A 27245-nucleotide genomic window follows, 5' to 3' on the forward strand; every position below is an offset into this window, starting at 1 on the left:
GCATCTGTGTTACTTTCTCATACCTATAAAATATAATGAATATAATGAATATTTGTAAAGATATCTTGGTCTTCTTGGCTATTTTTTGTTCCTGTCGGTCTGTTTCTTTCTCCCTGAAGTATAAACTTTCCTAAGGCGGAAGCTGTTTCTATGCTATTAATTTCTTATTCCCAGAGCTTGACACATAGAAACTGCTCAGTAAATATTTTCTGAACAAACTCTGGGAGGTAGATCTGATACCCACTTTCAGAGGAGAGAATTGAGGCTGAGCAATTATGTAACCTGCCCAAGTGCGTATTTACATTGCACGCTAGTAAAGTGATGCTCAAAATTCTCCAAGCCAGGCTTCAGCAATATGTGAACCGTGAACTTCCAGATATTCAAGCTGGTTTTAGAAAAGGCAGAGGAACCAGAGATCAAATTGCCAACATCCGCTGGATCATCAAAAAAGCAAGAGAGTTCCAGAAAAACATGTATTTCTGCTTTATTGACTATGCCAAAGCCTTTGACAGTGTGGATCACAATAAACTGTGGACAATTCTTCAAGAGATGGGAATACCAGACCACCTGACCTGCCTCTTGAGAAACCTATATGCAGGTCAGGAAGCAACAGTTAGAACTGGCCATGGAACAACGGACCGGTTCCAAATAGGAAAAGGAGTACGTCAAGGCTGTATATTGTCACCCTGCTTGTTTAATTTATATGCAGAGTACATCATGAGAAACACTGGGCTGGAAGAAGCACAAGCTGGAATCAAGATTGCCTGGAGAAATATCAATAACCTCAGATATGCAGATGACACCACCCTTATGGCAGAAAGTGAAGAGGAACTAAAAAGCCTCTTGATGAAAGTGAAAGAAGAGAGTGAAAAAGTTGGCTTAAAGCTCAACATTCAGAAAACAAAGATCATGGCATCTGGTCCCATCACTTCATGGCAAACAGATGGGGAAACAGTGGAAACAGTGTCAGACTTTATTTTGGGGGGCTCCAAGATCACTGCAGATGGTGATTGCAGCCATGAAATTAAAAGACGCTTACTCCTTGGAAGGAAAGTTATGACCAACCTAGATAGCATATTAAAAAGCAGAGACATTACTTTGCCAACAAAGGTCCGTCTAGTCAAGGCTATGGTTTTTCCAGCAGTCATGTATGGATATGAGAGTTGAACTGTGAAGGAAGCTGAGCGCCGATGAATCGATGCTTTTGAACTGTGGTGTTGGAGAAGACTCTTGAGAGTCCCATCGACTGCAAGGAGATCCAACCACTCCATCGTAAAGTAGATCAGTCCTGGGTGTTCATTGGAAGGACTGATACTGAAGCTGAAACTCCAGTCCTTTGGCCACCTCATGCGAAGAGTTGACTCATTGGAAAAGACTCTGATGCTGGGAGGGATTGGGGGCAGGAGGAGAAGGGGACGACAGAGGGTGAGATGGCTGGATGGCATCACTGACTTGATGGACGTGAGTTTGAGTGAACTCTGGGATTTGGTGATGGATAGGGAGACCTGGTGTGCTGCAGTTCATGGGTTTGCAAAGAGTCAGACACGACTGAAGGACTGAACTGAATGACTGGATTTGACATTGGAGTCCATATTTGCCCACTACTGGCCACACCTGGCCTCAGTTGAGATTGATTCCCATGCCCCCCCCCTCCAATGCTTTGCAAGCTCTATAAGAAGCAGCTGAAAGTGTAAAAGAAATAGCCCAGCTGGGACTAGGATGGTAGGGGAAGAGGAGGAGCTAGCAGCTTTAAGAGGAGTATACCTTTGCATTCACAATTTTTTTTAGTATCTAATAGGCACTAATGTTATGAGTTGACATTTGGTGGTAGAGTTTCTTTAGATTTCTACCCTCCTTGGCATAGTAGCTTAATGTGTTTGCCGAATTTCATTAATGTGGTTGGTTACTTCCCCAGTGTTGTCTTACTCTCAACAGCTGTACTACTGTTTGCTTAATGTTTTTATTTGAACCCACTTTTACATAAACACTGTCTTTAAGAAGTAAACTTTAGTTACTGTAAATGTCATGGATCCGTTAGATACCTCCTGCTCACGTTAAACCAAAGTGTTACTGGTGCCTGCAGAAGAGCCCAAAGCCTGTTATTTGTTCAAAAGTAGGATTAAAGGCATTTCTACAAACAACCTCCTCCTTGATTAAGCTGAGGGATTGGATAGGAATGGAGAAGAGAGGTAGTTTCATAATGAGAGATTAATGTCAGGCCCCAGTCATCTCCACTTTGGGAAACACTGTACTTTGATGACCCAAATGATGTCAGATCTTCGAGTCAGTGCACATGGGTTGTAATTCTGATTCTAGTGCCATCACTTACCCAGAGAGTGATGTTAGACCTGTGCTGTGCCAGATACCACTCAGGCATTTAAGATCAAGATCCAGGTGGAAAGACTAGAGGAGAAGGTGAGCGGGGTTTCTGCTGTCACTTTATTTGCCAGGTTCCCATGGCAGACTCTGCTCATGTGCCCTGAACACCCACACAGCAGCTGATGTTAGTGAAAACAGCTCAGCATCTGGTAAGTGTCAGGTGTGCTATACGTGTGTCCTAAAAGCTCAGGACACGGAATTTGAGAGCAAGAGAATGAGTTTGCCAGTGTCTGTGTGACCCTGTGGACTGTAGCCCGCCAGTCTCCTCTGTCCATGGAATTCTCCAGTGGAGAATACTGCAGTGGGTTGCCCTGCCGTCCTCCAGGGGATCTTCCCGACCCAGGGATCAAATCCCACGTTTTTTTTGTCTCTTAAGTCTCCTGCATTGGCAGACATGTTCTTTACTATTAGCACCACCTGGGAACTGGTGAATGGGAAATAACAAGATTTTTGCCTTTCTTTTCCAGAAGCATGATGTCCCAGGAAGGCAATTATGGGAAGTGGACGATATCCAGTAGTGATGAAAGTGAGGAGGAGAAGCCGCAGCCGGACAAGCCATCTGCCTCTCTCCTTCCCGACGCCGGGCAGGGCGCCGCCGGGCAGCTGAAGTACACCTGCTCCGAGGCTCGGAAAGCTGCCCACAGGAGGAAGCTGGAGCCCATGAAATTCAGCAGCACAGACTCAGTTTCAGAAGCTTCACCTTGCAAAAGACAGAAGACCGGTTCCCAGGAGGACCTGGGCTGGTGTCTGTCCAGCAGTGAGGATGAACTGCCTCAAGAGCTGCAGCAGGAGCAGGCGAAGGACTCGAGGGTCAAAGAGGAGCAAGGCCCCCCTTCTCCCAGGGACCGCACAGCTCGGGGAGCTGGGCCTCATGGCCCCCCCACCAGCTGTGGGCTCCCGGAGGAGGAAGACGAGCAGGAAACGTCAGGGGAAGGCCAGGATGTCTGGGATTTGCTGGATAAAGGGAACCCCTTCCAGTTCTACCTCACGAGAGTCTCTGGGATTAAGCCCAAGTATAACACGGGAGCCCTCCACATCAAGGGTGAGTGAAGCTGGGGAATGGGAGCCCTCACACTGCATTGAGGGGGTCCCCCTTGGTCAAACAGGAGGACCTCCTAGGAAGGACCTCCAAGAACACTCTTAGGGGAAAATAACCATTTTGACAGCAAACTGTTTCCTTAGGTCAGGAAGCCAGTGGCTGCTTCCCACAGCCCAGTAGATCAGGGGTCCCCAACCTCCAGGATCTCATGGCTGATGACTTGAGGTGGAGCTGATGTCATAACAATAGAAATAAAGTGTGCAGTAAATGCCATGCGCTTGAATCATCTGGAAACACTCCCCCACTCCAGTCCATGGAGAAATTGTCGTCCACAAAATCAGTCCCTGGTGCCAAAAGGGTTGGGGACCACGGCTGTGCACCCCCTGGTGGAAGCCTTCAGATAGTGCTTAGTGGTGCTTCACTTGTAAAGGTTAAACTTGATCCAGTAACACTTGATCTAGAAAGTAGCCAGTAATGGACAGCAGTAGTTCCCTTGGACCAGAGCGTCAGCATCCCCTGGAGCTTATTAAAAGTGCCAGTTCTCAGCCTCCCCTCCAGAGTCCTTGTATCTGACTCTGGGAGCCCGGCTCTGCAGTCTGCTTTCACGAGCCCTTCGGGGGATTCTGTTGCCTGAGCGAGTTTGAGGACCACTGTGTGAAAACCTGGGCTTGGTTCTGGGTGAAAACATGAGCACCCTGGTCTTTGGTTTCTGTCTCAGGGAACGTCTGTGTGATACTGTGATATATATAGACATTTGGTCTTCCCACTGGTTTTAGTTGGGTGTTGGTTTTTTTGTCCCAGGTTCTTGAAATAGCTACAAATTAATTAAAGGTGAAAGGAGTATATTTTGTTATTCATAAGGAGCCCCTTTCAACCACACCTGTTTATTTTAATGCAGAGACTTTTGGAATGCCCCTAGGAATGGGGTTGGGGGGGCGGGAGGTGGAGCTGGTTGCCTGGGGAACCAACCTTGTGGTTAAAGTTGGAACTTTCAGCCCCAGCCCCAACCTCTAGGGAAGGGTCCAGTCAATCACTAGTGGCCAATGATTTAATTAGTCTTGCCTGTGTGAAAAAACAAAAAAACAAAAAGCAAACCCAAAACCTCCCTTTAGAGGTCCTCGGCGCTTCCAGGTTAGTGTACACAGGAGGCGCTGGGCCTGGTGCGCCTGGAAGGGGTGTGGCGAGCCCCTCCCCCGTACCTTGACCTGTGCTCGTCTTCCTCTGGCTGTTCCCAAGTTGCATCCTTTTATGAAAAACTGGTGATCTGGTGAATAAAGGGCCTTCCTGAGTTCTGTGAGGCACTGCGCAAATGATCAAACCCAAGGGGAGGGGTGGTGGGTGAGGCTTAGACGTGCAGGGTCTGGCCTTGTGATCGGCCTCTGAGCCTGAGATGGGGGCAGCCCTTCACCCGTGGGGTCCAGTGCCAGCTGCAGGCGGACGCTGGTGGAACTGAGTTCAGCTGTAGGACAGGCAGCTGGTGTCTGGAGGATGGGTCTGTGAGGGAACACCCCACGCTCCCCGCTGCACTTATGGTCACAAGTATTGGCTGCAGAGAGGAAACAAGGCTTGCCTTTGAGACACCAGCAGGAGCCTTAGAATCCTGGAGACAGACTTGAATCCGGCCTCAGCATTTGCCTGCTGTGTTGGTAATTGACAAAGGACCTTTGTTGTTATTCTGACTCTCTTCGACCCCATGGACTGCAGCACACCAGGCCTCCCTGTCCATCACCAATCCCGGAGTTTACTCAAACTCATGTCCACTGAGTTGGTGATGCCATCCAACCATCTCATCCTCTGTCGTCCCCTTCTCCTCCCGCCTTCAGTCTCTCCCAGCATCAGGGTCTTTCCCAATGAGTCGGTTCTTGAAGTCATGTACAAAATATTGGGGCTTCAGCAAACAAAGGACCTAACATTCTTCAGAATTTTACTCACCTTTAAACTGGAAATTCAGAAAAAAGAAAAGAAAACGGGGTCGGGGGAGAAAACACATGAAGCGCCCAGCACAGCATGTTCACAGAGCCACACAGCAGGTGTGCAGAGTAGACGTTGCGCCTTATTTCACAGCACCGTTCTTGCCCACATTCAAGAACAGGCTGTGTTCACTGTGAATAGTATTTTAATCATACATCAAATGTGTAATTGACCAAAAATTTCCTTCAGGGTTTTCTGTAACACCCTGTGGAATCCCTGAACAAACTTTCTGGCTAAACCAATACATCTTGTGTGTGGTGTATAAATGTTGGTGTATTTAATTCCATACTGTAAGGAGTTTGATTGTACAAGTTGTTTCTTTTTCCTTTCTGCAAATGTCTGACTGCTCTGAGGAAATGTAAGATAGATTTCAGTGTCATATTGAGAGAGATTGAAACAGGAAATAGAGAGATATGCAAGGCTTTGCTATATGTAATAAACTGATAACACTAGCTGTTAGCACCAAGATACGAAGGAAGGGGAGGTAACGTTTATGATAGGCGCTTTTATGTGGGTTATGTAGGTGATGTCCTTTAATTCTCATAGCAGCCTTGTGAGTAGATGTTAACAGTTGTCCTCCTTGAATCCGTGACCGATCTGCAGAGAACTTGAATAAACCCGCCCAAGGTCACAGGAATATGGTTGAACTGGGATTTGAATGCAGGCATTCTGGCATCACGGCTTCCCTTGTGGCTCAGCTGGTGAAGAATCCGCCTGCAAAGTGGGAGACCGGGGTGCTATCCCTGGGTTGGGAATATTCCCTGGAGAAGGATGGGTGCTACCCACCCCAGTATTCTGGCCTGGAGAATTCCATGGACTATCGTCCATAGGGTTGCAAAGAGTTGGACACAACTGAGTGACTTGCACTTTCATTCTGGCATGAAGTGCATACTCCTAAGGTATCCCACACCAGCAAATGCCATAATTGTAGGTTATTTAGATCTCAAGGAGGAGGAACTTCAGATAATTCAGAAAGGTAGAAAGAGGGGCTGCAGTGGGAGGAAATGGGGAAACTACATACCGTGATTTCTTTTTGATTGTTCAACTCTCCCTTAAAGACAGGACCTTCCAGAGCTTCCCTTCCCTGGTAGTGTAGTAGTTAAGACACTCTGCTTCCACTGCAGGGGGCATGGGTTCAGTCCCTGGTCAGGGAACTAAGATTCCACAAGTCACATGCAGCCCAAAAATAGAAGAAAAAAAATTTTTTTAATTAACAAGATTTGGAAAAAGGAAGGATGTGTATCATTCTCATTCTCATTGACAGTTTCCAAAACTGACTAGTCACCCAGTTCTAAAGTTGTAGATCTTGATTTTCCCCATTATGTTCAGTTAAATAATAGTGATACATAATAAATACTATCAGCCCAGGGAAATTTTCTGGAACATTAAAGTCTAGCCTCATAGGAACTCTTCAGCGCACCATTTTCTAAGCCAAATTCTGCCCATCAGTGACTGTTTAATAAGTCAGTTGTGATCATTATTAGGTAATTTTAATCAAAAATATGAATTTGATGTTTTGTCTCCTCAGATATTTTATCTCCTCTCTTTGGGACACTTGTTTCTTCAGCTCAGGTGAGTTTCCAGTTTGGTCTTTGGGTGGGAGGGGGACACAGAAACCACTTTTGAGGAAAATGAGCAGTGGGATCTGTGGGTCAGTCCCGTGCAGGGTCCCCAAGATGGCACCTACCTGGAGGCCAGCACCCAGCACCACGGTTGTGGGATCCATCAGCCTGGAACGTGGATGCACACTCACTGGGGCTTCTGACTCTTATTTCCTGACTGGCCAGGAAATCATCCTGGAAATTCCACCGAGGGGAACGTCTCTCTGGCACACTGATAATCTCACGGGACTCTGATGCCGCTCCTTGGGAGGTGTGGGTAGAGAGGTGAGGGCCACATCAAGTTTGATTTGAGTTAGAGAAATAAATGAGAAATTCCCTACACCCTCCACAGAGAAGCGAGGAAAAGTTACGGATGCATGTTTCATTGCTCCTGTCTGACAGGCCTGGTCCCTTTGTGTTGATAAAGCACCTTAAGGTGCCAGGCTCTCCAGCAGATAGAGCAAGGTATTGTCCCTAAAGAAGGCAGAGCTTCCTGTGTGCTTCACATTCTCCTTGGCAGCAGAAATCCTGGTCTCTAGATGGAACATGGGGTGAATTTGTGTGTGTTCTCCCAGCTAGAATGTGTCATTATGTTCAGGAGAGGGGCCAGGGATTACCCAGGCATGGGGAGGACACCCACAGGTAAGTCTGGTCCAGAACTTGTAGTCTGATGTATGTCGTAAGCCTGTAGTGAATGTCCAATTCCAGGCACCTGTTTACAAACCTAACTCAGTAGATTGCACACGTTGCAACTGACAGATTCCCCTTCTCCAGGGGATCTTCTCAGCCCAGGGTCTCTGGCATTGCAGGCAGATTCTTTACCGTCTGAGCCACTAGGGAAGCCCCTTCATTACTGTATGGAAAAACCCAAAGTAACTTTTTGACCAACCAAATACAAATGCTGCCACAGTGCAGACATAATTTTCTGTTTTCTCAGGCACTGCCTCACTGACTCAGAACCTTTAAGCCATGTATTCCCCTCGGGATGTATTTTAGGTTTGTAAGTATTGCAGCATAATGGTCCAGGTTTAGAAATAACACTGTGTGTAGTTCATGATTAGTTTAGAGTCTCTTTCATTTCAGTAACTAGACACTTCTCCTTATGAACTGCTTTTCTAAATTGCCCATGATGTCTTTTCTTTCCTCCCATCTAGTTTAACTACTGCTTTGACGTGGACTGGCTCATAAGACAGTATCCACCAGAGTTCAGGTGAGTTGTGCAAAATGATGGATGACATCAAAACTCTAATTAATGGAGCTTGAAAACACAAGATCTGTGTTTCTCAGGTACCTGCTGTCCATCTTTGAATATTTCTTTTGAAACTATTGAAATCTTTATAACATTATTATAATGGGAAAGCAGCCTTTTTTTTTTTTTAATCATCTATTCTAAACTAATCACAAGCCTTCTTAATACAGATTTTAGCATGTCCCTCTGTTCTGTCCAGAAGTAGGGTAGGACAAATTTCAACCTGAATAAAAGAATTTTAGGTCCAATGCTCATAGGAAGGAAAAGGTCATTGCCACCTGCGTTCTTGACCCGTAAGCCTGCACTTCACCTAGCACTTTGATGCTGGATTGTTTTTTTGTTTTTTTTGTTTGAGTCTCTCTTGTTTCACAGGTGATTCTTTCTGGAGCTCAGAAGTTAATGCAGGAGTCATAGGGCCTTCCATGACGCAGATATGGAGGTAATGTTAGGCAGTGCAGACCAAATCAAGATCCCATTGCATGGTGACATGCCCCCTGTCCCATTTCCAGTGCATCCACTTGGCAGAATCCCGTAGCAGCAAGTAAAGTGGAGGGATACACATGCAGAAAAATGGTCGTCAGGATCCTCAAAGTCCATGCTGCATTGAGCACGTCAGACTGCGAACTTTCATTGTTAATTGTGTGTGTGTGTGTGTGTGTGTGTGTGTGTCTCAGTCGTGTCCGACTCTTTGTGACCCCATGGGCTGTAGCCCACCAGTCTCCTCTGTCCATGCAATTCTCCAGGCAAGAACAGTGGAGTGGGTTAGCATGCCCTTCTGCAGGGTATCCCAACCCAGGGATTGAACCTTGGTCTCCTGCATTGCATACAGATTCTTTACTATCTGAGCCACCAGGGAGGATCTATAGACAGAATGCTGTTGAAATTTCCCAAGCAGCTTTGACACTCAAACCTGTAACATTTAAGATTAGTTGTAGCTGCATGTAATGGAAAAACGAAAATAAGTGATTTAAACCAGGGCTTCCCAGGTGGCTCAGTGGTAAAGGATCCATCTGCAGTGCAGGAGACTTGGGTTCAATCCTTGATCAGGAAGATACCCTGGGGAAGGAAATGGCTACCTACTCCAGTATTCTTGCCTGGAAAATTCCATGGACAGAGGAACCTGGCAGGCTGCAGTCCATGGGGTCGCAAAGAGTTGGACACAACCGAGCACGCATGCCCACAAATCTGAGAGAGAATTTCCCCAGCCTGCTCAAAGGACTGGATGACGCCTGTTCACATTAGGGAGGGTGATCTGCTTTACTGAGCCACCAGTTCAAATGCTGATCGTATCCAGAAATGCCCTTGCAGACACACCCAGAAATCATGTTTATCTGGGCACTCTTGGCCCCGTGAAGTTGACACAAAATTAACCATCATGCAGCCTTTTTGTGATAGTTTTTAGAACACTAGTAAATTTGAAGTGAGGCTTCCCTGGTGGTTCAGTGAAAGAATCTGCCTGCCAATGCAGGGGAGGCCAGTTCAATCCCTGGGTGAGGAAGATCCCCTGGAAGAGGAAATGGCATCCCACTCCAGTATTCTTGCCTGGAGAATCCCATGGACAGAGGAGCCTGGCGGGCTACAGTCCATAGGGTCACAAAGAGTCAGACTCAACTGAGCACACGCAAGCCAACTTGAAGTAATTAATGAAGACTACCATTTCTGTCAGTAATGTTTAATCTTTTTTTAAAAAAACAACCTGATCTGATAACACAGTTTCTGGACGGTAGATGCATGATTATCTATTACATTATTCTCTGTACTCTTTTTCTGGTTACAAAACAGAAGATTTGTTCCAGATAGAAAGTACCTGAGAAGGTGTGTCTCTTTGTTTTCCTGAACATACTAGCATGAGGCTGTTGGGGTTAGGGTTAGTCCCGGATGAGTGTTTGCTGTCACGTTTCTGTTTAGTTGAGCGTGATCCCTTCATGTGTGACAGAGCATCATTCTGCACGTGACTGATGACCGTGGAAGTTGTTCATCTTATTTGATTGCTTGTTGGAGAAAAATCCAATTTTTGTTTTGTTGGGCGAGCTTTTAAAAATATATTGACTTCTAAGGATTATGTCACTTCGAATTAACCAGAGTAGATCATGGTTCTCTTAAAGGCCTTGTTAATCTATTACTGCAGAATTTTTTTTTCAAACTTTAAACTTCTTATTTTGTATTGGTGTATGCTAAGTCGCTTCAGTCGTGTCCGAGTCTGTGCGACCCCATAGATGGCAGCCCACCAGGCTCCCCTGTCCCTGGGATTCTCCAGGCAAGAACACTGGAGTGGGTTGCCATTTCCTTCTCCAGTGCATGAAAGTGAAGTTGCTCAGTCATGTCCGGCCCTCAGCAACCCCATGGACTGCAGCCTTCCAGGCTCCTCCATCCATGGGATTTTCCAGGCAAGAGTACTGGGTTGGGGTGCCATTGCCTTCTCCGGCATATAGCCAACTAATAATGTGGTAGTTTCAGGTGAACAGTGAAGGGACTCAGCCAGACATATACACGTGTCCATTCTTCCCCAGACCAGTGTCCCATCCAGGCTGACCCATAACATTGCTGTACAATTGGTCCTTGTTATCCATGTTGAATATAGCAGTGTGTACATGACCTTGCCAAACTCCCGAACTATCCCTTCCCCGCCTCAGGCAACCATAAGTTCCTTTTCTAAGTCTGCAAGTCTCTTTCTGTTTTGTAAGTAAGTTCATTTGTATTGTTTCTTTTAGATTCCACATTTAAGGGCTGTCACACTATATCTCTCCTTCTCTGACTCTCTTCACTCAGTATGAATCTCTCTAGGTCCATCCATGTGCTGCCAATGACATGATTTCATTCCTTTTTATGGCTGAGTAATATTCCATTGTGTATATGTACCACATGTTCTTTATCCATTCCTCTATCAATGAACATTTGGGTTGTTTCCATCTCTCGGCTATCACAAACAGTACTCCTGCAGAATATTTTTATATTGTCCTTTTGAATTGAAAAACAGGGCATTTCTGGTGCACACTGGGCTCGTTTCACTGAAATATAACTCCTAGTGAATCTGCGTGCATGGACCTGGGCCCTTGCACTCTTGTATCCTGGGCATGTGGTGCAGGCCTCACTCACAGTAGGTGTTTAATGAAGGGATGGCGAGTGAGGAAGTGACCTATTGTTTGGTCCAGAACAAGGGAAAGAAAGGAGCATCACGCTCCACAGCACTAAGTGTGGTCTCTCCATCTAATCACAGAGCTGATGGTGCGTCCTTTTGGACCAAAGAAGAGAATTGCTCAAGGACCTAGGGCAGTCCCAGCCCCCCGGGTCACTGCAGAGATGCAGGATCAGGCCACGGGGCCCCCAATGAAGGTGACCACTTAGCAAAGGTTAACTGGTCACTTGCCCTGTGCTGGCCCTGTACTCCGTCACCACACGGGCCGGACACACGTGTCGGTGATCAGCGTTCCTTCACTGGCACCAGACCAGCTTCATGAATGAGGGGTTTCAAATACCTGTGATCTCCCTTCAGGAAGAAACCAGTCCTGCTTGTGCATGGCGACAAACGGGAAGCAAAGGCTCACCTCCTTGCCGAGGCGAAGCCTTACGGGAACGTTACCCTCTGCCAGGTAAGCTGCTTATTGCCATTCAAGGTCACGCTTAGGCTGAGAGCTGGAAGGAAACTGTACGTTCAGTGTGTCCACCCTCCTCATGCAGGAATCCTCTCTCCAGCATCACCAACAGACGTCTGTCCAGCCTTGGCTTAAATGCTTCCTGAGGTTGCCTGTCCTATTCCTGGGTAACCTTCATGGTTGAAACCTTTTTCTCTATGTTGACCCAGTTTCTCTGTAATTAGTCAGGGTCTCCAGAGAAACAGAACCAGTAAGGTTATACGTGTGTGTGTTTGAATTTGTAGAGACATTGACTTTAGAAGAGCTGGCTCACGTGATTGTGTGGGCTGGCAAGTCCAGCATCAGCCGGGTAAGCTGGACACCTTGAGAAGCGTTGATGTTACGGTTTGGGTCCAAAGACCGACTAGAGACTGATTCCCTCTTCCTTGTGAGAACCAGTCTTTTAATTTTTTTTTCTCTTAACAACTTCAACTGACTGACTAAGGCTCACATTCTGGAGGGTAATCTCCTTTCCTTACAGTTCACTGATTTAAATGTTGTTGTTCAGTCACTAAGTTGTGTCTGACTTTTCGTAATCCATGGACTGTAGCATGCCAAGCTCCTCTGTCTTCCACTGTGTCCTGGAGTTTGCTCAGATTCATTGATTCAAATGTTAATCTCCTAAAAAAAAAAAAAAAAATGCCTTCACACACCGTGTCAGCAGGCATCTGGGCACTGTGGCCTGGCCGCGGTGACGCGCCCTCCCTCCCTGCCTCCCGCCTGGTCCTCGCTCTCCCCTCTGGGGTCACACAGCCCCGTTGGTGTCGGTGGTTCTCGTGTTTGAAGTCATCTATCTCATCTTCCCGGTTTTCTCATCCAGGTTCCAGCGTTTGCTTTCTTCACTGCACCTGGCGCATCAAGGGTCCCCTTCTTTCCCCAAGTTGCCAGTCCGCTGGTTGACATCTGTTTTGTCCATGGCCCTCTGGAAGCGGAGGGTTCCACGGGGAGCAGGTTCTCTGGAGTCAGTTCAGTGGCAGTTTCTGTGAGGGCAGCTTCACACTGGTAGTTTTTAGTGTGACCACCTACCTAACTTATATTTAGCTGCCATTGACATTTTACCCACAGCCCTTAGATCCTTTTTAAAGACTTTTTTTTTTACTGTGGACCATTTTTGAAGTCTTTATTGAATTTGTTACAATATCGCTTCTGTTGTTTATGTTCTGTTTTTGTAGGCAGCGAAGCTTGATGAGATCTTAGCTCTCCAAACAGGGATCAGACCCACACCCCCTGCGTTGGAAGGCAGAGTCTTAAGCACTGGGCCACCTGGGATGTCCTGCCGTTGGTTCTTTTTCACAAGAATCACTTAATACTGGAGAGACTTAGATTGAAACCCAACCTTAGAAAACTACCTTGCGAGTTTCACAGTGCATGTGATTCAAGTCCCACGAGGGGCAGTCACTGGTCTCATAGCAGGCTTGGTTTGCTGGGACCAGAGCAGAGAGGAGGCAGAGAGAAGGCTGTGGCCCGGCTTTCCTGTCGTCCTCATTGTTCAGTCACTCAGGCATGTCCAGCTCTTTGCCGCCCCGTGGACTGCAGCACGCCAGGCTTCCCTGACCTTCACTACCTCCCAGAGTTAGCTCAGACCTGATGCCATCCAACCATCTCGTCCTCTGTCACCCTCTTCTCCTCCTGACCTCAATTTTTCCCATTTTTTCTATATCCCTGTAATTTTGTCCTGATACTTTCCAGTCAGCACATGGAAATACAGTGTGACCGATGAGTGAGTCTTGGAGTTTCCTTCAGGCTCATTGTTTTAGACTCATGTCTGAAAGGGTCTTTTTGTATGTGGCATTTGGTGTAAGAAGCAGGGGTAGCAAGGAATTAAGAAATGTTGATGATCTCCTTCCTGTGGTGGTTCTGAAGTGGCTGGTGAATGTGCGCCTTTTCCTGTTTGAGCAGGTGGGTCAGTCCATTCCTGAGCAGCTTGATGAATGAATCTTTCATGGCCCTTTTCTCTCCTGGCCAATAGCTTAGTGCAATTGACTCAGGATTTCTGCCCTTGGAGTATAGACAGAGACAAGGGTAAATTACATAGAACCTGATTCTTTTTATTTTCCATTTACTTTCTAATGTCCTTTTTCTTCCATTCATACAAGATTAAAGAATCCCAGCTCCCAAGGGTTTTATCATTCTTCAGTTCAGTTCAGTTGCTCAGTCGTGTCCGACTCTTCGCGACCCCATGAATCACAGCAGACCAGGCCTCCCTGTCCATCACCAACTCCCGGAGTTCACTCAGACTCACGTCCATCGAGTCAGTGATGCCATCCAGCCATCTCATCCTCTGTCGTCCCCTTCTCCTCCAGCCCCCAATCTTTCCCAGCATCAGGGTCTTTTCAAATCAGCTCTTCACATCAGGTGGCCAAAGTTCTGGAGTTTCAGCTTCAACATCAGTCCTTCCAATGAACACCTAGGACGGATCTCCTTTAGGATGGACTGGTTGGATCTGCAAAGCATCAGTCATTCTTCAGCTGTAGAATATTAACTGTGTGTGTATGTGTATTATTTTAAAGATAAAAACAGTGAGAAATCTCAATCTGATCAATTTTAAACCTATCTCACAACATTTTTCCTGTGATTTAACTCACTGTACTCTGTGTAGTTGGAGTTTTAAATCATTCCATCTCTAACCATCCTGTTTAGGCTCGCCTGCTGCACAAGATCCTCCTTTGATTAGCAGTTGCCTAAATTTTTTTGACATCTCTAACTTTTTCATCTTGAGGCATATTCTGCTTAATTAAGGTCTTGCTATACCAGATGTTAGATAAAATGTTTTACTCCCTCACCTACCCCCCAGTTTGTTTGTAAAATTATCATTTTGTAACATGAAAATGGATATAACATTATCTTTACTTTCAACACTTGCTATGTTAAAAATACAAGAAAACTTTTGTTTTAGCATCATAATGTCTCCATATCACCACCAACTTTTAATGTTTCTTTAAAATATGCTTGGAAAACTTATTGGATGTACTTGTATGAGCCAAATGTCTAATTATAAAACTTTGCATATAATCTCACTTGTTTTTACCAGTTTTCCGACAACTAAAGAAATTCGGCTTCTCGCTTCTAATTACTGTAATTAAAAATGCAGTATGTATTGAATCATTCTGGGTAACTTAAAAAAAAAAAGTTTTTAAATAAGCCTCACTGGATGCTGGTATTGTAAAGGCTGTCTTGGTGATCAAGGGCTTGCTCACTAGATGGCAGTAAAAACTTAAAAAAAAAATTGACCTGAATCTTTTCTAATTTTGTTTTAAATAAATACAGGTATTGTTGAGGTTTTTTTGTTTGTTTTTAATGACTTGACCTCTTTTTATATCCTAGGCAAAGTTGGATATTGCATTTGGAACACACCACACGTAAGCAATTTTTATGAAGTGCGGGGGGGGGGTTTGAGTTTAAAAGATTGAATGATGCTCTTCAGAAATCAGTCTTAAAAGGGACTCACATGTGACGATTTTGTTGCGGGGAAAGCTGTAAGTTAGGAAGTAGAGGACATGGAGTTTTTCCTAACAGTCTTAAGAACAAGTACCAGGAAATGAAAGTGTGGATCTGTGGGCCTGGACCGGACCCGACAGTCTGAATCTCTGACGTGGTTCCCGCTCTCTGCTCAGGACTTTCCTTACAGCCACCGCGGGGCACAGGCAGGGATAGGTTGTGGTCCGTGGTCGTGAGTGACTGTGGACGTGGCCGTCACATGCCTCAAGATTCCACTGGTTTAAAGAAAACCTTGTGATTTTTGTAAGATTCTAAGTTTCAGCAAATAGAATATTGTTAGGTCAGCTCTGTGCTGTGAATAAAAGAAAAACAATTTTGCAAGAAGTTGTCAGCCTAAGAGACTGGTACCTGTCCCTGCTTTTAAGACATCTCAGAAAATTCTCTCAGGGCGGTGTCGGAGACAGTGCAGGCCATAGGCAGGAGGAACTTTTCTCTTCCTACGTGACACATACCAGCTTGAGCCCCGTTTTAGTTGCATCTTAAAACTTTTATGGAGCTCTTTTACATAATTGGTTCTCTAGCTGAGAAAAGAGTAAGACACGGTTGCCTTCATTTCAGTGTTTCTGTAAATCAAATGTATCTGAAGCATGTCTCTCTTCTGCGTGTGACGGCCTCGTCTTGCTTCTGGACCAGCAGTGGAAACGTCGTCTGCTGCTCCAGGCTTGTCCCTTTAGCACCTGTTCCTCCTGTTCCTAAGGCAACCAGGAAGCGCGGAGGTGGACGTGTTCGCCCGAGTCTTGCAGTGACCGCTGTTTTCCTGATATTATGCCCAAAACGACGACATGTGCTCATCATTTGCTTTGTGAGCTTAAAGCTGTATTTTGCGTCTGTTTTCAGAAAGGAGCCAGAGCAGAAAGCCGCGAGCCACTTTGTGAAAGGACGCCTGTCCAGCCCACACCTTCTGGGTTTAGACGCTCTTGTGTAAACGTTGCCGCATTTACCGACCGCGCCTGATTGGTAGCTTTAGTGTTAGGGAGGGGTTGAGGGTTTTTGGGAGTGATCTCAAGCACCTGTGTCGCTGGGGAATCAATTGCTCTTTACATGGTGTAGAGCTCACAGAAGGGTAATTTCAGCCCAGGATACAAACAGCACTGAATAGACTGGACAGGCGTCTTAGGCTCCTGCCACTTCTCCACAGGAGACGCTGGTGGGCGGCAGCAGTCAGCTGTCCTGGGTCGACATTCTGCCCGGGAAGGGTCCCACCGGATGGACCCTTGTCCCCCACCCTTAGCTGGAATTCAGCCTAAATACCTTCCTGATTTGGAAATGCATTCAGCAGGCCCTGTCAGTCTTGTGGGTCCCGGTTCGCTGACCTGCAGTGCTGGGCTCCTGCGTGGGACACACGTTCCAAGCCGGCAGTCAGCTTTTCTCGGGCACATTCACGCTGCACACTTAACTGTGTTACAGGTAGCCTTGGGAGAGCCTGGGGCCCAGAGGGACGGAGTGCTGGGCTGGCCTGGCTCTGACACAGCAACAACGAGGCAGTGGGCTCTCCTTTTCTTTTTTTTCCAAAAAATTGCTTGGTCCTTTGTCTTCATTTTATAGATTAAAGCCCCCAAGTCAATAGGCAGTCGTCCTCCAGTTAGTGTTGGAGACAGGACTAGAACTGTTTATTTTTACTTGGGTTCTTGGTTTACTTTGTTTTTTAAAGTTTTTTATTTTATCTTTTTTTAGTTAAAAAAATTTTTTTTATTTTTGGTCATGTGGCGTGTAGGACCTGTGTCCCCTGTAGTGGAAGTGCAGTCTTAAACACTGGACCGCCAGGGAATTCCCTTAATTTACTTTTGTTGCTTCCTCACTGGTAAAATTAAGTCTGTTTCCCTTGGCCCGTCCCCCTGGCCACACACACACATACACACTTTGCAAGTTCCATCCCCCCAGTCACACTCACACACCCCCCATCCCAGAGACGCACACTTTGAAAGTCCATTCCTCCTTTCCTGCCACCGCAGGCATTTTGCGGATTAAGCCCAGGAGGGCTCCTCATTCAGAGTGGCAAGTGCCGGGGAAGTGACGGCAGCAGAGCCCTCCCTCACCGGTAGTGTGCGCACTTTACACCTTAAAGTGCCGGTACCTGATAGGAGATTGAGCTCATGTCTTGAAATTACTTCCACTTGCTCATTTTAAAATGTGCTAAAAGTTATTCATTAAATATCTAGTATGCTCTTGAAGCCCAGCTCGGGGGATATAGAGCGTTTTGAGACGGGCTGACTTTTGTCCTCGGAGCTCTCAGTCTTTGGGTGAGAGAGGCAGACAAACGTGAACTAGGAACGGCGGGAGGCCTTCCAGCTCCTGGTAATGTGTGGGGGACCCCCCAACAGAGTGGGGCTGCTGCAGTGACTCCGCGGGGTCTCTGGGGTCACACGGCCTTACCCACACCTGTGTTGTGGAGGATCTGGAAGTGACCAGACACAGCCGCGTCCTCCAGGAGCTCATGGTCCTCTTGGCGACAGTGAACGCACTCCATCTGTGTTTCCCAGATGCCCTGCCATCCAGGACCTACCTCGTAGGGCTTTAGAATGCCGAGGCTTTCTGGTGGCCCCCAGAGCTGGGAGCGAAGGCACCTCCCAGGCCCCCGAGAATCCACAGCGGGGAGAAGCATCAGATATGCCCTGTAGCAGGGCGCAGAGCCCAGGGTGGGCCTCCCGCCCCACTGGGCTGTAGGAAGACCTCCTCCTTCCCCTTGGGATGCACTCCCCTCTCTCACTTGGGCTGCCTGGACCCAGCCTCACCTGCCCGTGCCCAGAAACGGGAAGTAGCTGCTGCCCGCCCCCCACTGGGGAAGCCGTGCCCAAGGAACGCTGCGTGCAAGACGTGTGATCCCAGTACCCGCTGCTTCTGGTTCACGTGGGACCCGGGATGGTGCTCGTGGCCTCGCCCAGCCACGGCGTCTGCACTTGCATTATGAAGTGGGAATGGCAGTGCCTCCTCTGGATTAGGTGGGGCTTAGCGTGCTAGCATTAGGTGCCTGGCACATAAATTGCTGTTGTTCAATCACTAAGTTGTGTTCAACTGTTTGTAACCCCATGGACTGCATCATGCCAGGCCCCTCTGTCCTCCACTGTCTTCTGGAGTTTGCTCAAATTCATGTCTGTTGAGTTGGTGATGCCATCCAACCTTCTCATCCTCTGTCATCCCCTTCTCCCACCTTCAATCTTTGCCAGCATCAGGGTTTTTTCCAATGAGTCAGTTCTTTGCAACAGGTGACCAAAGTATTGGAGCTTCAACTTCAACATCAGTCCTTCCAATGAACACTCAGGACTAATTTCCTTTAGGATTGACTGGTTTGATCTCCTTGCAGTCCAAGGGACTCTCAAGAGTCTTCTCCAACACCACAGTTCAAAAGCATCAATTCTTAGGCGCTCAGCCTTCTTTATGGTCCAACTCTCACATTCATACATGACCACTGGAAAAACCATAGCTTTGACTAGGTGGACCTTTGTTGGCAAAGTGATGTCTCTGCTTTTTAATATGTCTAGGTTTGTCATAGTTTTCCTTCCAAGGAGCAAGCGTCTTTTAATAAATGCTCCACAGATATTAGCTTGCTTTCCCCTGTTAGGGAACAGCTTCAAATGTGAGAAACATCGCTTTTGCTCCCTACACAGCTTACTAGATAATATGCAGGTCAGCATTCCTCCAGGGAGACCTCATTTTGTGTTTTTATCCGTTTTTAACTCTGACCTTCTTGGGACACGCCACTTGGTCTATGAAAAGATGGGTCCCCTTAGAGCAGTTCTCGGTGCAGTTTAATAGGATTCACTGACATTAGTGTGTGGATTTCCCTATAAATGATGCCTTGGCTAATGGAAATATTTGTAAAACTTACATCATGAATTTATAACTGGCTTACTGTTAATTACAACTAGCTACTAATTTGGCGACTGTGTATGTAAATTTGTTGAGGTTTCAGGGAGCACATCTCATAAGTGGGAAGCAGATTGTCTCAACAGCTGTCTTTCTCCAGCTTTGCATTAATTTACTGTTTGCCAGCTTAAATTCTTTTTTTTTTTTGGCAAGAGCTAAATCTTATTCTCTGTTTTATCTGCTTTTGTATGTTTTTAATGCTAACTCCATTCTATCTGAATAGTATTAGGGTTGTTGGTTTTCGAGTGGTTCGTTTTTTTCCCCCAGGTGTAAACTGACTTCCATCAGTAAACATTAAGTAGCATTTTGGCCTCAGTGGAAATAAAGCAGAGTTATTGCCTTGAGTAAATCTCTAGCTGGGTGTGGGGGAGAGAATTTAGGTTCCTGAAATAATTAGAAAACCATCGAGAGGCCAAGAATTATCTCCTAACAGATGATGAAGTAAAGCAGGGCGTTGAAGCATGGAGGGAACACACACACGGAACGCTTTAAGTTAAGCAAAACACGTGTTGCGTTTCATTATCACAGCAGCCCTGTAAAGTGAACGGATGATCAATCCTTCATGTTGCAAGTGAGGAACTGAGGCTGAGGGACACAGAGTGACGTGTGGGGTCAGACGGCCTCCAAGTGATGAGCAGAGGTGCCTAGGTCTTCCAGCCTCAGAGGGGAACCTCCTATCTGTGTGCTCTTCCCCTCCCCTCACTGGAATTCAACTAAGAGAAATACTCTGATGAGTGGGGAAGCCCCATCTGAGAGGAATGAATCTCAGAGCTGGTTTGAGTCGAGGGATAAAAGGCAAGACTCACCTCCAGCCCAGGTTCAGGCTGGTGACGAGTCTGGTGTCTGGAGTGTGAGGAAAGATAAGTGGTTACTTGTTCTCACTCCCCTCTGCTGTAGCAGGGGCCCCAATAAAGCCTTGCCTGAAGGAAAAAAAGATCAGTCTCTTGAAAATGAAGCATCTTTCAAACTTAAACTGCAGCCCAGAGTGGGAAGTGTATTTATTTCAGCCTGCTGCACACATCCACACCGAAAGTGCTGAAACCAGAGTCTCATGAGCCAGCTCTTACCTGCACGCAATGTTCTCTTGAGTTTCTGGTTTGCTCTGTTGCAGTCTTTTGTTTGGTTTTAACGCTAGGTAGCCACAGCGCAGCACAAGGGAGTGACCAGACCCTGGAAACACTGAGTGAGCAGGTTGCTCTTGTCCCTCATAGTGACGGGCGATGCGGAGTCGATGATAAGGGCCAGACTGGAGCGGGAGGGGTTTTCAGTGCCAGGACTGGCCACATGGGCGGGATGGAGCAAAGGTTCGTTTCAGTTATCCAGCACTCCGAGCGTTTTGGAAGGTGGCTTTCTGCCTGTCACTCGAGCAGACGTTGAGAATGTCTGGAAGAAACGGAGACTATAAACTTTGCAGTCTGGGTGATGTGAGAGTTCTCTTACCTGTTGCGTTTGTGCCGGAAAGGTGTTTCGAGAGTACTCTTAACGCTGCTTGTTCCTTTTTCTGTTTTTAAAGGAAAATGATGCTTCTGCTGTATGAGGAAGGCCTCCGGGTCGTCATACACACGTCCAACCTCATCCGCGAGGACTGGCACCAGAAAACACAGGGGTTTGTAGGGCTCTGTTTGTTTCATGGTGGGAGGGAGAAAACCAGAATTATGGCATAGAAAAGAGATGCATGCAAAAAAGTGATACTGCCTCCCTTGTGGTAACTGATGTTAACCATTTAGCCCATGATCGTCCACACGTGTCTATTTATACCTGTAAATGTTGTTGTTCGGTTGCTAAGTAACGTCCGACTCTTTGTGACTCCGTGGACTGCAGCACACCAGGCCCCCCGTCCTTCACTATCTTCCTGAGTTTGCTCAGACTCATGTCCATTGAGTTGATGATGCCATCCAACGATCTCATCCGCTGTTGCCCCTTCTCTTCCCGTCCTCAGTCTTTCCCAGCATCAGGGTCTTTACAGTAAGTTGGCTCTTCGCATCAGATGGCCAAAGTATTGGAGTTTCAGCTCCAGCATAAGTCCTTCCACTAACATTCAGGGTTGATTTCTTTTAGGATGGACTAGTTGGTTCTCCTTGCAGTCCAAGGGACTTCTCAAGAGTCTTCTCCAACACCACAGTTCAAAAGCATCAGTTCTTTGTGCTCATCCTTCTTTATGGTCACATCCATACCTGACTGCTGGAAAAACCATAGCTTTGACTGTATGGACCTTTGTTGGCAAAGTGATGTCTCTGCTTTTTAATATGCTGTCTAGGTTTGTCTTAGCTTTTCTCCAGAGAGCGTCTTTTAATTTCACGGCTGCAGTCACTGTTCACAGTGATTTTGGAGCCCAAGAAAATAAAGTCTGTCACTGCTTCCATTTTTTCCTGTAAACATACCAATACATAAAATTTATATGCTGTAGTTTTTTTCCTGTTTTTTACAAAAATGGAGTCATCCATATATTCTCTTGCCGAGTAGGTCTAAGGATCTGAGGCAGGAAGAGGATTAAAAAATGGAAGGGCCAAACGTATTATTTCCCAATAAGAGCCTCCTGATAACTTTCTTGGCCCTCACTCACCCCCACACCCACCTGTACCTGAGCATTCCCCCTAGACATCAAAGGAAAACTCAGGGGTTGGTTGTATGCTAAAAATACCCCTTTATGGAGAAGGAAACGGCAACCCACTCCAGTATTCTTGCCTGGAAAAGTCCATGGACAGAGGAGCCTGGCAGGCTGCAGTCCATGGGCACATGTGACTGAGCACGTGTGCATGAGGGTAGAGGGAGGTGGGTTGGTAGCAGTAAACTGATAGAACTAAAAAAATATATATATATCCCTTTACCTCCAATCAGTTTGGTTTCCCATAAAACATTCTAAACTGCTGTCTTTTCAGAGCCTGTAATATGATCATAAATCTCTGAAAGGATTGAATGCAAAGGTTTTTCATGCTGTTTTTTAAGTTACTAACCCTTGTCCGTGGTGCGTGTTCACTAGATCTAGTTTTCGATCTCTTGGGGAAGGTAGGGTGCATCCTTAGGCATTTAGGGACTTGTTCGAGTTGCATCTCACCCTCATTCTCCTTCCCAGGAAGCCCTCCTTACAGCCAGCCTTGGTCTCCGTTCCCTTGATTGCAGAAGCCGTTCTGCATGTCTCTGCCTGCCGGTGTTAGAAGAAGCACCCTTTTGGGGTTCACGCATTTTCCCCTTCATCACCCAGCCTGGGCTAGAGCACTCATGCAGGGCTCTCACTGAGCCTGCGTTGCACCCTGAATTGAGCCGAGACAGTGAGCCTCCCAGCTGCCGTCCTCTGGACCTGCTGAGCCTGGGTGGGCTGCCCAGCCCCAGTCGCCTCTGCTATCACACAGCCCTTCTGAATGTGAAAGGCAGTCTTTTCTCACGCCAGGGGTCTCTTGTCCCTCTTCACTCTGCTTCCCCACCAGAGCGGGCGTGCAAGCCCCTGTCGCCCTGCCTGGCGCTTTTCCTACAGACACGCTCCCGCTTCCCGTTCAAGCTGCACTTGCAAACCACCCTGTGCTGATGGGGGTGGGGCGGACGGTCCCTAAGAGCCTTGGCTGCTGGGCTCCTGATCACTGAGCTTCCGGGTGACAAGGTCTGCTGCTGCCCTCAAGCTTCTAAGCTGCCAGTTGAGCTTCGGGACCGTGACTCATCTGTAGCCCCATCTAAAAAGGAAATGAGATTGACATAGCTCGTCCTTAGAGGAACAATAACGAAAAGGATTTGTCAGGTTGACTCTGAGTCTCCTGTGGCTCAAAGAATCCCACCCACGGCTCTCGGCTTCTTCTGGAGTGTAGAGGCAGCCCTGCTTCCTTAGGCGTCTTTGACTTGGCTGCTGTGGGGAAGGGATTAAAGGTAAAGGGCTTAGGTGTTCATTTTTTTCCTTTATTTAAAAACACTTAATTTTTTAAAAATGTATTGACTAGGTGTAGCTTCACATGGTTCAAAACTCAAAGTACAAGTGGTATAAAATCTCCTTCCAACTTCCCTCTGCTGGCCCCCTAGGAAAGGGGGTACTGTTAGTCTACATTCTACTCTGATACTTTACAGTTTCATGTCGTGGGTTATAATTTTATTCGAATATTTTTAAAAGTTATTTTGTATAATCTTATTTCATAGTCTGCCTATCATGGGCCTATGGATTCTTTCCTCTCCTAAAGGTATTCCATCCGTCCTTTTCACCTGCTTCTTGATCCACCTGTTCATGTCTTAATTTTAAAATTATCTGGCCCGAGGTTTCTTTATTTTGTCAAATGGTAAAGACGTCTCACATCTCGATGTCCTGGTTGGAAAGTCGTCGTCTGTCGTGTTCCTCCTCCAGGACCGTTCTTGTGAGTGACCCTCTTATCCAGGAAGAGCCCCCCTCATCCTGCAGCCCCGAGTTGCTGTGGGGAGGAGAGACTGCCCCCATCCATCCCTCCCAACACGGCCACGGTACACGCAGGAGCCGAGGGAGGCGCAGAGGGGCCACCAAGCTTGCCCAGGGTGACACGGCCAGGTAGCTGCGGATCCCGGTGCAGAACCTGGGCTCCTCTCCTGGTCTCACGCGTTACCCATTGTGCAAGGTGTTGACTTTAAAAAATGCACACTGTGAGAGCTGTGAGTCAAGTTTTATTTGGGGCAGAATGAGGACTATAGTCTGGGAGACGCATTTCAGATAGCTCGTCAGAAGCTGCTCCAGAGGCAGGGGGAAGTCAGTATACGTGTGCTTTTGGTGAATATGTGCATGCCGTCAGCACATTTTTAGCAGAAGGTTTATGCTAGTTTCATGAAGGTTACTGCTACTCGTGAGAAGCAGGTGTCACCGTGAAGGATTTTAGTGCTTTTCTAGGTTCAAGGAGATATAAGAATTAGGCTCTTAAAATCGGCTCCTGAAAATATCTGACTCTCTGAAGGCCTGTTCTGCCAGTTTTCCGTCCCCAGCACATGGTGTCTCGTTTTTGCTCTCCACCCTGACCTTCTTTCAGGGACGTTGAAAGACGGCTGCACATGATTTAATGCTTGTAGATGTAGAGGGCAGGTGCCAATCTATGGTTGACGAGGGGTCTCCTTGATGTGGGGAAGGAAGGTGTGACAGGCCAGCCTGCTGGGGATGCATTCAGAGCTCAGGAGACGCCCAGCCAGGACTCTCGAGGTTCTGACGACCTGCCACTCGGTCTCCTTTGAGGGCCACCAGCGAGAGAGGAACGGGCAGTTTCTGTTATGGTTTCCTGGGCAGGACTCTGGCGGGAGGAGCCAGAGCAGGGGAGACCGGCAGACGCAGCTCCTGCCTGCTGAGGCTGCTTTCTGTTGGGCCCTGTTCATTACCTCGTGGGCATCTTTGTGAGATAGGACTGCTGACCTGGTTTTGCAGCTGAAGGAGCTGCACAAGAGCTTTGAAGCCATATTTCTCTGTAATCTACAAGGGGCCAGTTCACAGAAGGACTGGGTTTAGATGTGGTCGTTTGCCACTCGTGGGTAGGACATAGAGGTTTTAGCAAAGTACACTGGCAAAGAATCGATGAAGTTAGAGATGTCATTAAAGTGTTTTTACCAATTTATTTGAAAGCCTGAGGTTAGTGTTAATGTAGTATAACTAAACGTAGACTATACCTCATTCCAGACACCAGATATGGGATGAGTTTGTTTATTGAAAACATATTTGCACATACATTTTTTTCTTAATAGGATAACTTTTATTTTCCACTTGGCTAAAGAACTGCATTGACATACTTTTGGGCAGAAACTTGCTGGGGTTACCACTATGTGGAGTTGCTATAAGCAGTTAGGAGTAAAACTGTTGTCATCAAGTCTTTGAAAGCAGTGTAGTGACTTACCTGGTGGTCTGGTGGCTGTAACTCCACATTCCCAATGCAGGGGGCCCGATTCCTGGTCAGGAAACTAGATCCCACATGCTGCAACTGGGAGTTCGCATGCCACAACTAAAAATCCCACATGTTGCAACTAAGACCCAGCGTGGCCAAATAAATATTGGGGGAAAAAAAGCAGTGTAGAGCTGAGAAGGTAAGAGAGCGAATAAGCAGGGTGAGTGGGTGAATGGGGGAGCGTGGAGGGGTCGAGTTGGGAGAGGCAGGCAGAGGCCAGGCCTTCCTGGGTCTAAAATTCATGGTAAGCATTTCGAAACTAATTCTGGGTATGCTGAGAACCACTGGAGTGGTGCAGCCATCTTTGCTCTATGTTTCATAAGGGTGACCCTGGGCATCCCGGGTGGTGCTAGTGGTAAAGATGCAGGACACCTAAGAAACACGGGTTCAATCCCTGGCTTGGAAAATCCCCTGGAGAAGGGCATGCAGATCCACTGCAGCGTTCTTGCCTGGAGAACCCCATGGACAGAGGAGTCTGGCGGGCTACAGTCCACAGGGTCACAGAGTCGGAAATGACTAAAGTGACTTAGCACTCACACACACAAGGGTGGCCTTACCAGCAGGTGGAGAGGTAGTGAGAATTCACCTCCTAGAGTGAGTGCCTGATTAGAGACAGCTCTGTGATCAGCTCTGCTCCTGACGGTTCAAGGTGGTTCTCTTTTTCCATTCCAGAATATGGTTGAGCCCCTTGTACCCCAGAATCGTCCACGGGACCCACGGATCTGGAGAATCGGCCACAAACTTCAAAGCTGACCTCATCAGCTACCTGGCAGCTTATAACGCCGCCCCTCTCAAGGAGTGGATAGACACCATCCAGGAGCACGACCTCTCAGAAACAAAGTAGGGTAAACGTGGCCTCATAGCAGCTCGGGGAGCACCCCGAGGACCACACGAGATGTGGGGCGCAGGGGCCTGGCGGGTGCTGGAGGGACGCTGGACTGTCCTTCAGGGACATGTGTCCTTCAGAGACGTGGGAGAGCGGGGCCCGTCCCTCTCGGCACCTTCTGGCCCTCAGGTGCTGGGGTGGAGGCGCGGGGCTCTCCCCACTCACCTGAGTCCCCACTGGAGTGCCTGCTCTAAAAGTCACCGAGTTCTTTGACTTCCACCCTGTGGGGGTCGCACAGGGTGCTTGAAAGTTATTTAAGTGTCAGTTAACTCCTCGGAGGAGGCATCTCAAGAAAGCGGGCTGGCTCTCGGAACATTTCCTGCTTACTGTCGGGGTTTGTGTGTGCTGAGGTCCACACGTCACCATGTTCTCTGACGTGTATTTTGTATCATTGCAGTGTTTACCTTATTGCCTCAACACCGGGACGCTTTCAAGGAAATCAGAAAGATAATTGGGGACATTTCAGGCTTAGGAAGGTAATAAAATTTTTACTATTTAAAAAAATTTTATTGTATGTTCACTCCTATTTCATTTATAATTGGTCTGTTTTGAAAGCAGCTTTATAATATCTCTAGCACAACTCTAGGCAAACATTAGGCACTTGAAATTGATTATCTAATTATAGTTTCCATTAATTACTTGCATTTTAACATTTTGCCTCGTTTATAGGTGCAGAGTTAACAGAGCTAAATGGCAAAAGCATAGGGATGATTTTTAGTTTTTTAATTTCTTGTAATAAAGATTATTAGAGGCTTTGTATTTATACAAGTAGTTTTTGCTCAGCACGTGAAGGATTTTTTAATTTAACGTCAAGGATTTTTCACACAGATTCATCAAAGAACAGAAAACAGTGTTGAGCAAAGACCACAACGGAGCTGTGATGTGTTTTGTTTGCTAAACCAACGCCCTAGAAGTTGTAATTATGAGAATGGCATTTGCTGCTGGTATGAAAATAAGCCAAGAAAGGTCTTTAACAAAATAAAGCAAGCAGCAGGTTAAAGCTTCAAGTTTCCTCTCTCTCTCTAGGAGTCAGTTTACCTTAGTAAATTCCCAACACGATTTCTTAAAAGCCCCTCTTTTTCCATAGACTATTGATGCTGTGTGAGAATTCCCCTTGGCTGATGACAGTTTTTAATTTCCTGTTTTTAAGAGAGACCACAGCTGAAAGCAGGCAGGGTCTCAACACCACCATCCTTCTGTCTTGAACTCAGGAGTAGGGGAGTCCCATAGGCTGGATGGTTCAAGTCGCTCAGTCGTGTCTG

General features: G+C 46.9%; 1 protein-coding gene across 13 annotated transcripts in view; it reads left to right on the plus strand.

The window, feature by feature from the left end:
- TDP1 (tyrosyl-DNA phosphodiesterase 1) overlaps window positions 1–27245 on the plus strand; it is a 72917-nt gene that overhangs the window by 1372 nt on the left and 44300 nt on the right. For 12 of the 13 annotated variants that reach the window (XR_009496033.1, XR_009496034.1, XM_059890378.1 and 9 more), the window contains exons 2-9: window positions 2847–3421; window positions 6918–6961; window positions 8145–8200; window positions 11733–11829; window positions 15196–15230; window positions 20747–20839; window positions 25770–25937; window positions 26381–26459. Coding sequence is in view for 11 of the 13 variants with exons in the window: in XM_059890381.1 (XP_059746364.1) it covers window positions 2847–3421; window positions 6918–6961; window positions 8145–8200; window positions 11733–11829; window positions 15196–15230; window positions 20747–20839; window positions 25770–25937; window positions 26381–26459 (1147 nt within the window). In the remaining 2 variants the exon portion in view is untranslated. Of the gene's footprint in view, window positions 1–2450; window positions 2529–2846; window positions 3422–6917; window positions 6962–8144; window positions 8201–11732; window positions 11830–15195; window positions 15231–20746; window positions 20840–25769; window positions 25938–26380; window positions 26460–27245 lie in introns of all 13 variants that reach the window. The other variant, XM_059890376.1, reaches the window with a different exon arrangement.

Source organism: Bos taurus, chromosome 10, assembly GCF_002263795.3.
Source record: "Bos taurus isolate L1 Dominette 01449 registration number 42190680 breed Hereford chromosome 10, ARS-UCD2.0, whole genome shotgun sequence".
In the NCBI taxonomy this organism is placed as follows: domain Eukaryota; kingdom Metazoa; phylum Chordata; class Mammalia; order Artiodactyla; family Bovidae; genus Bos; species Bos taurus.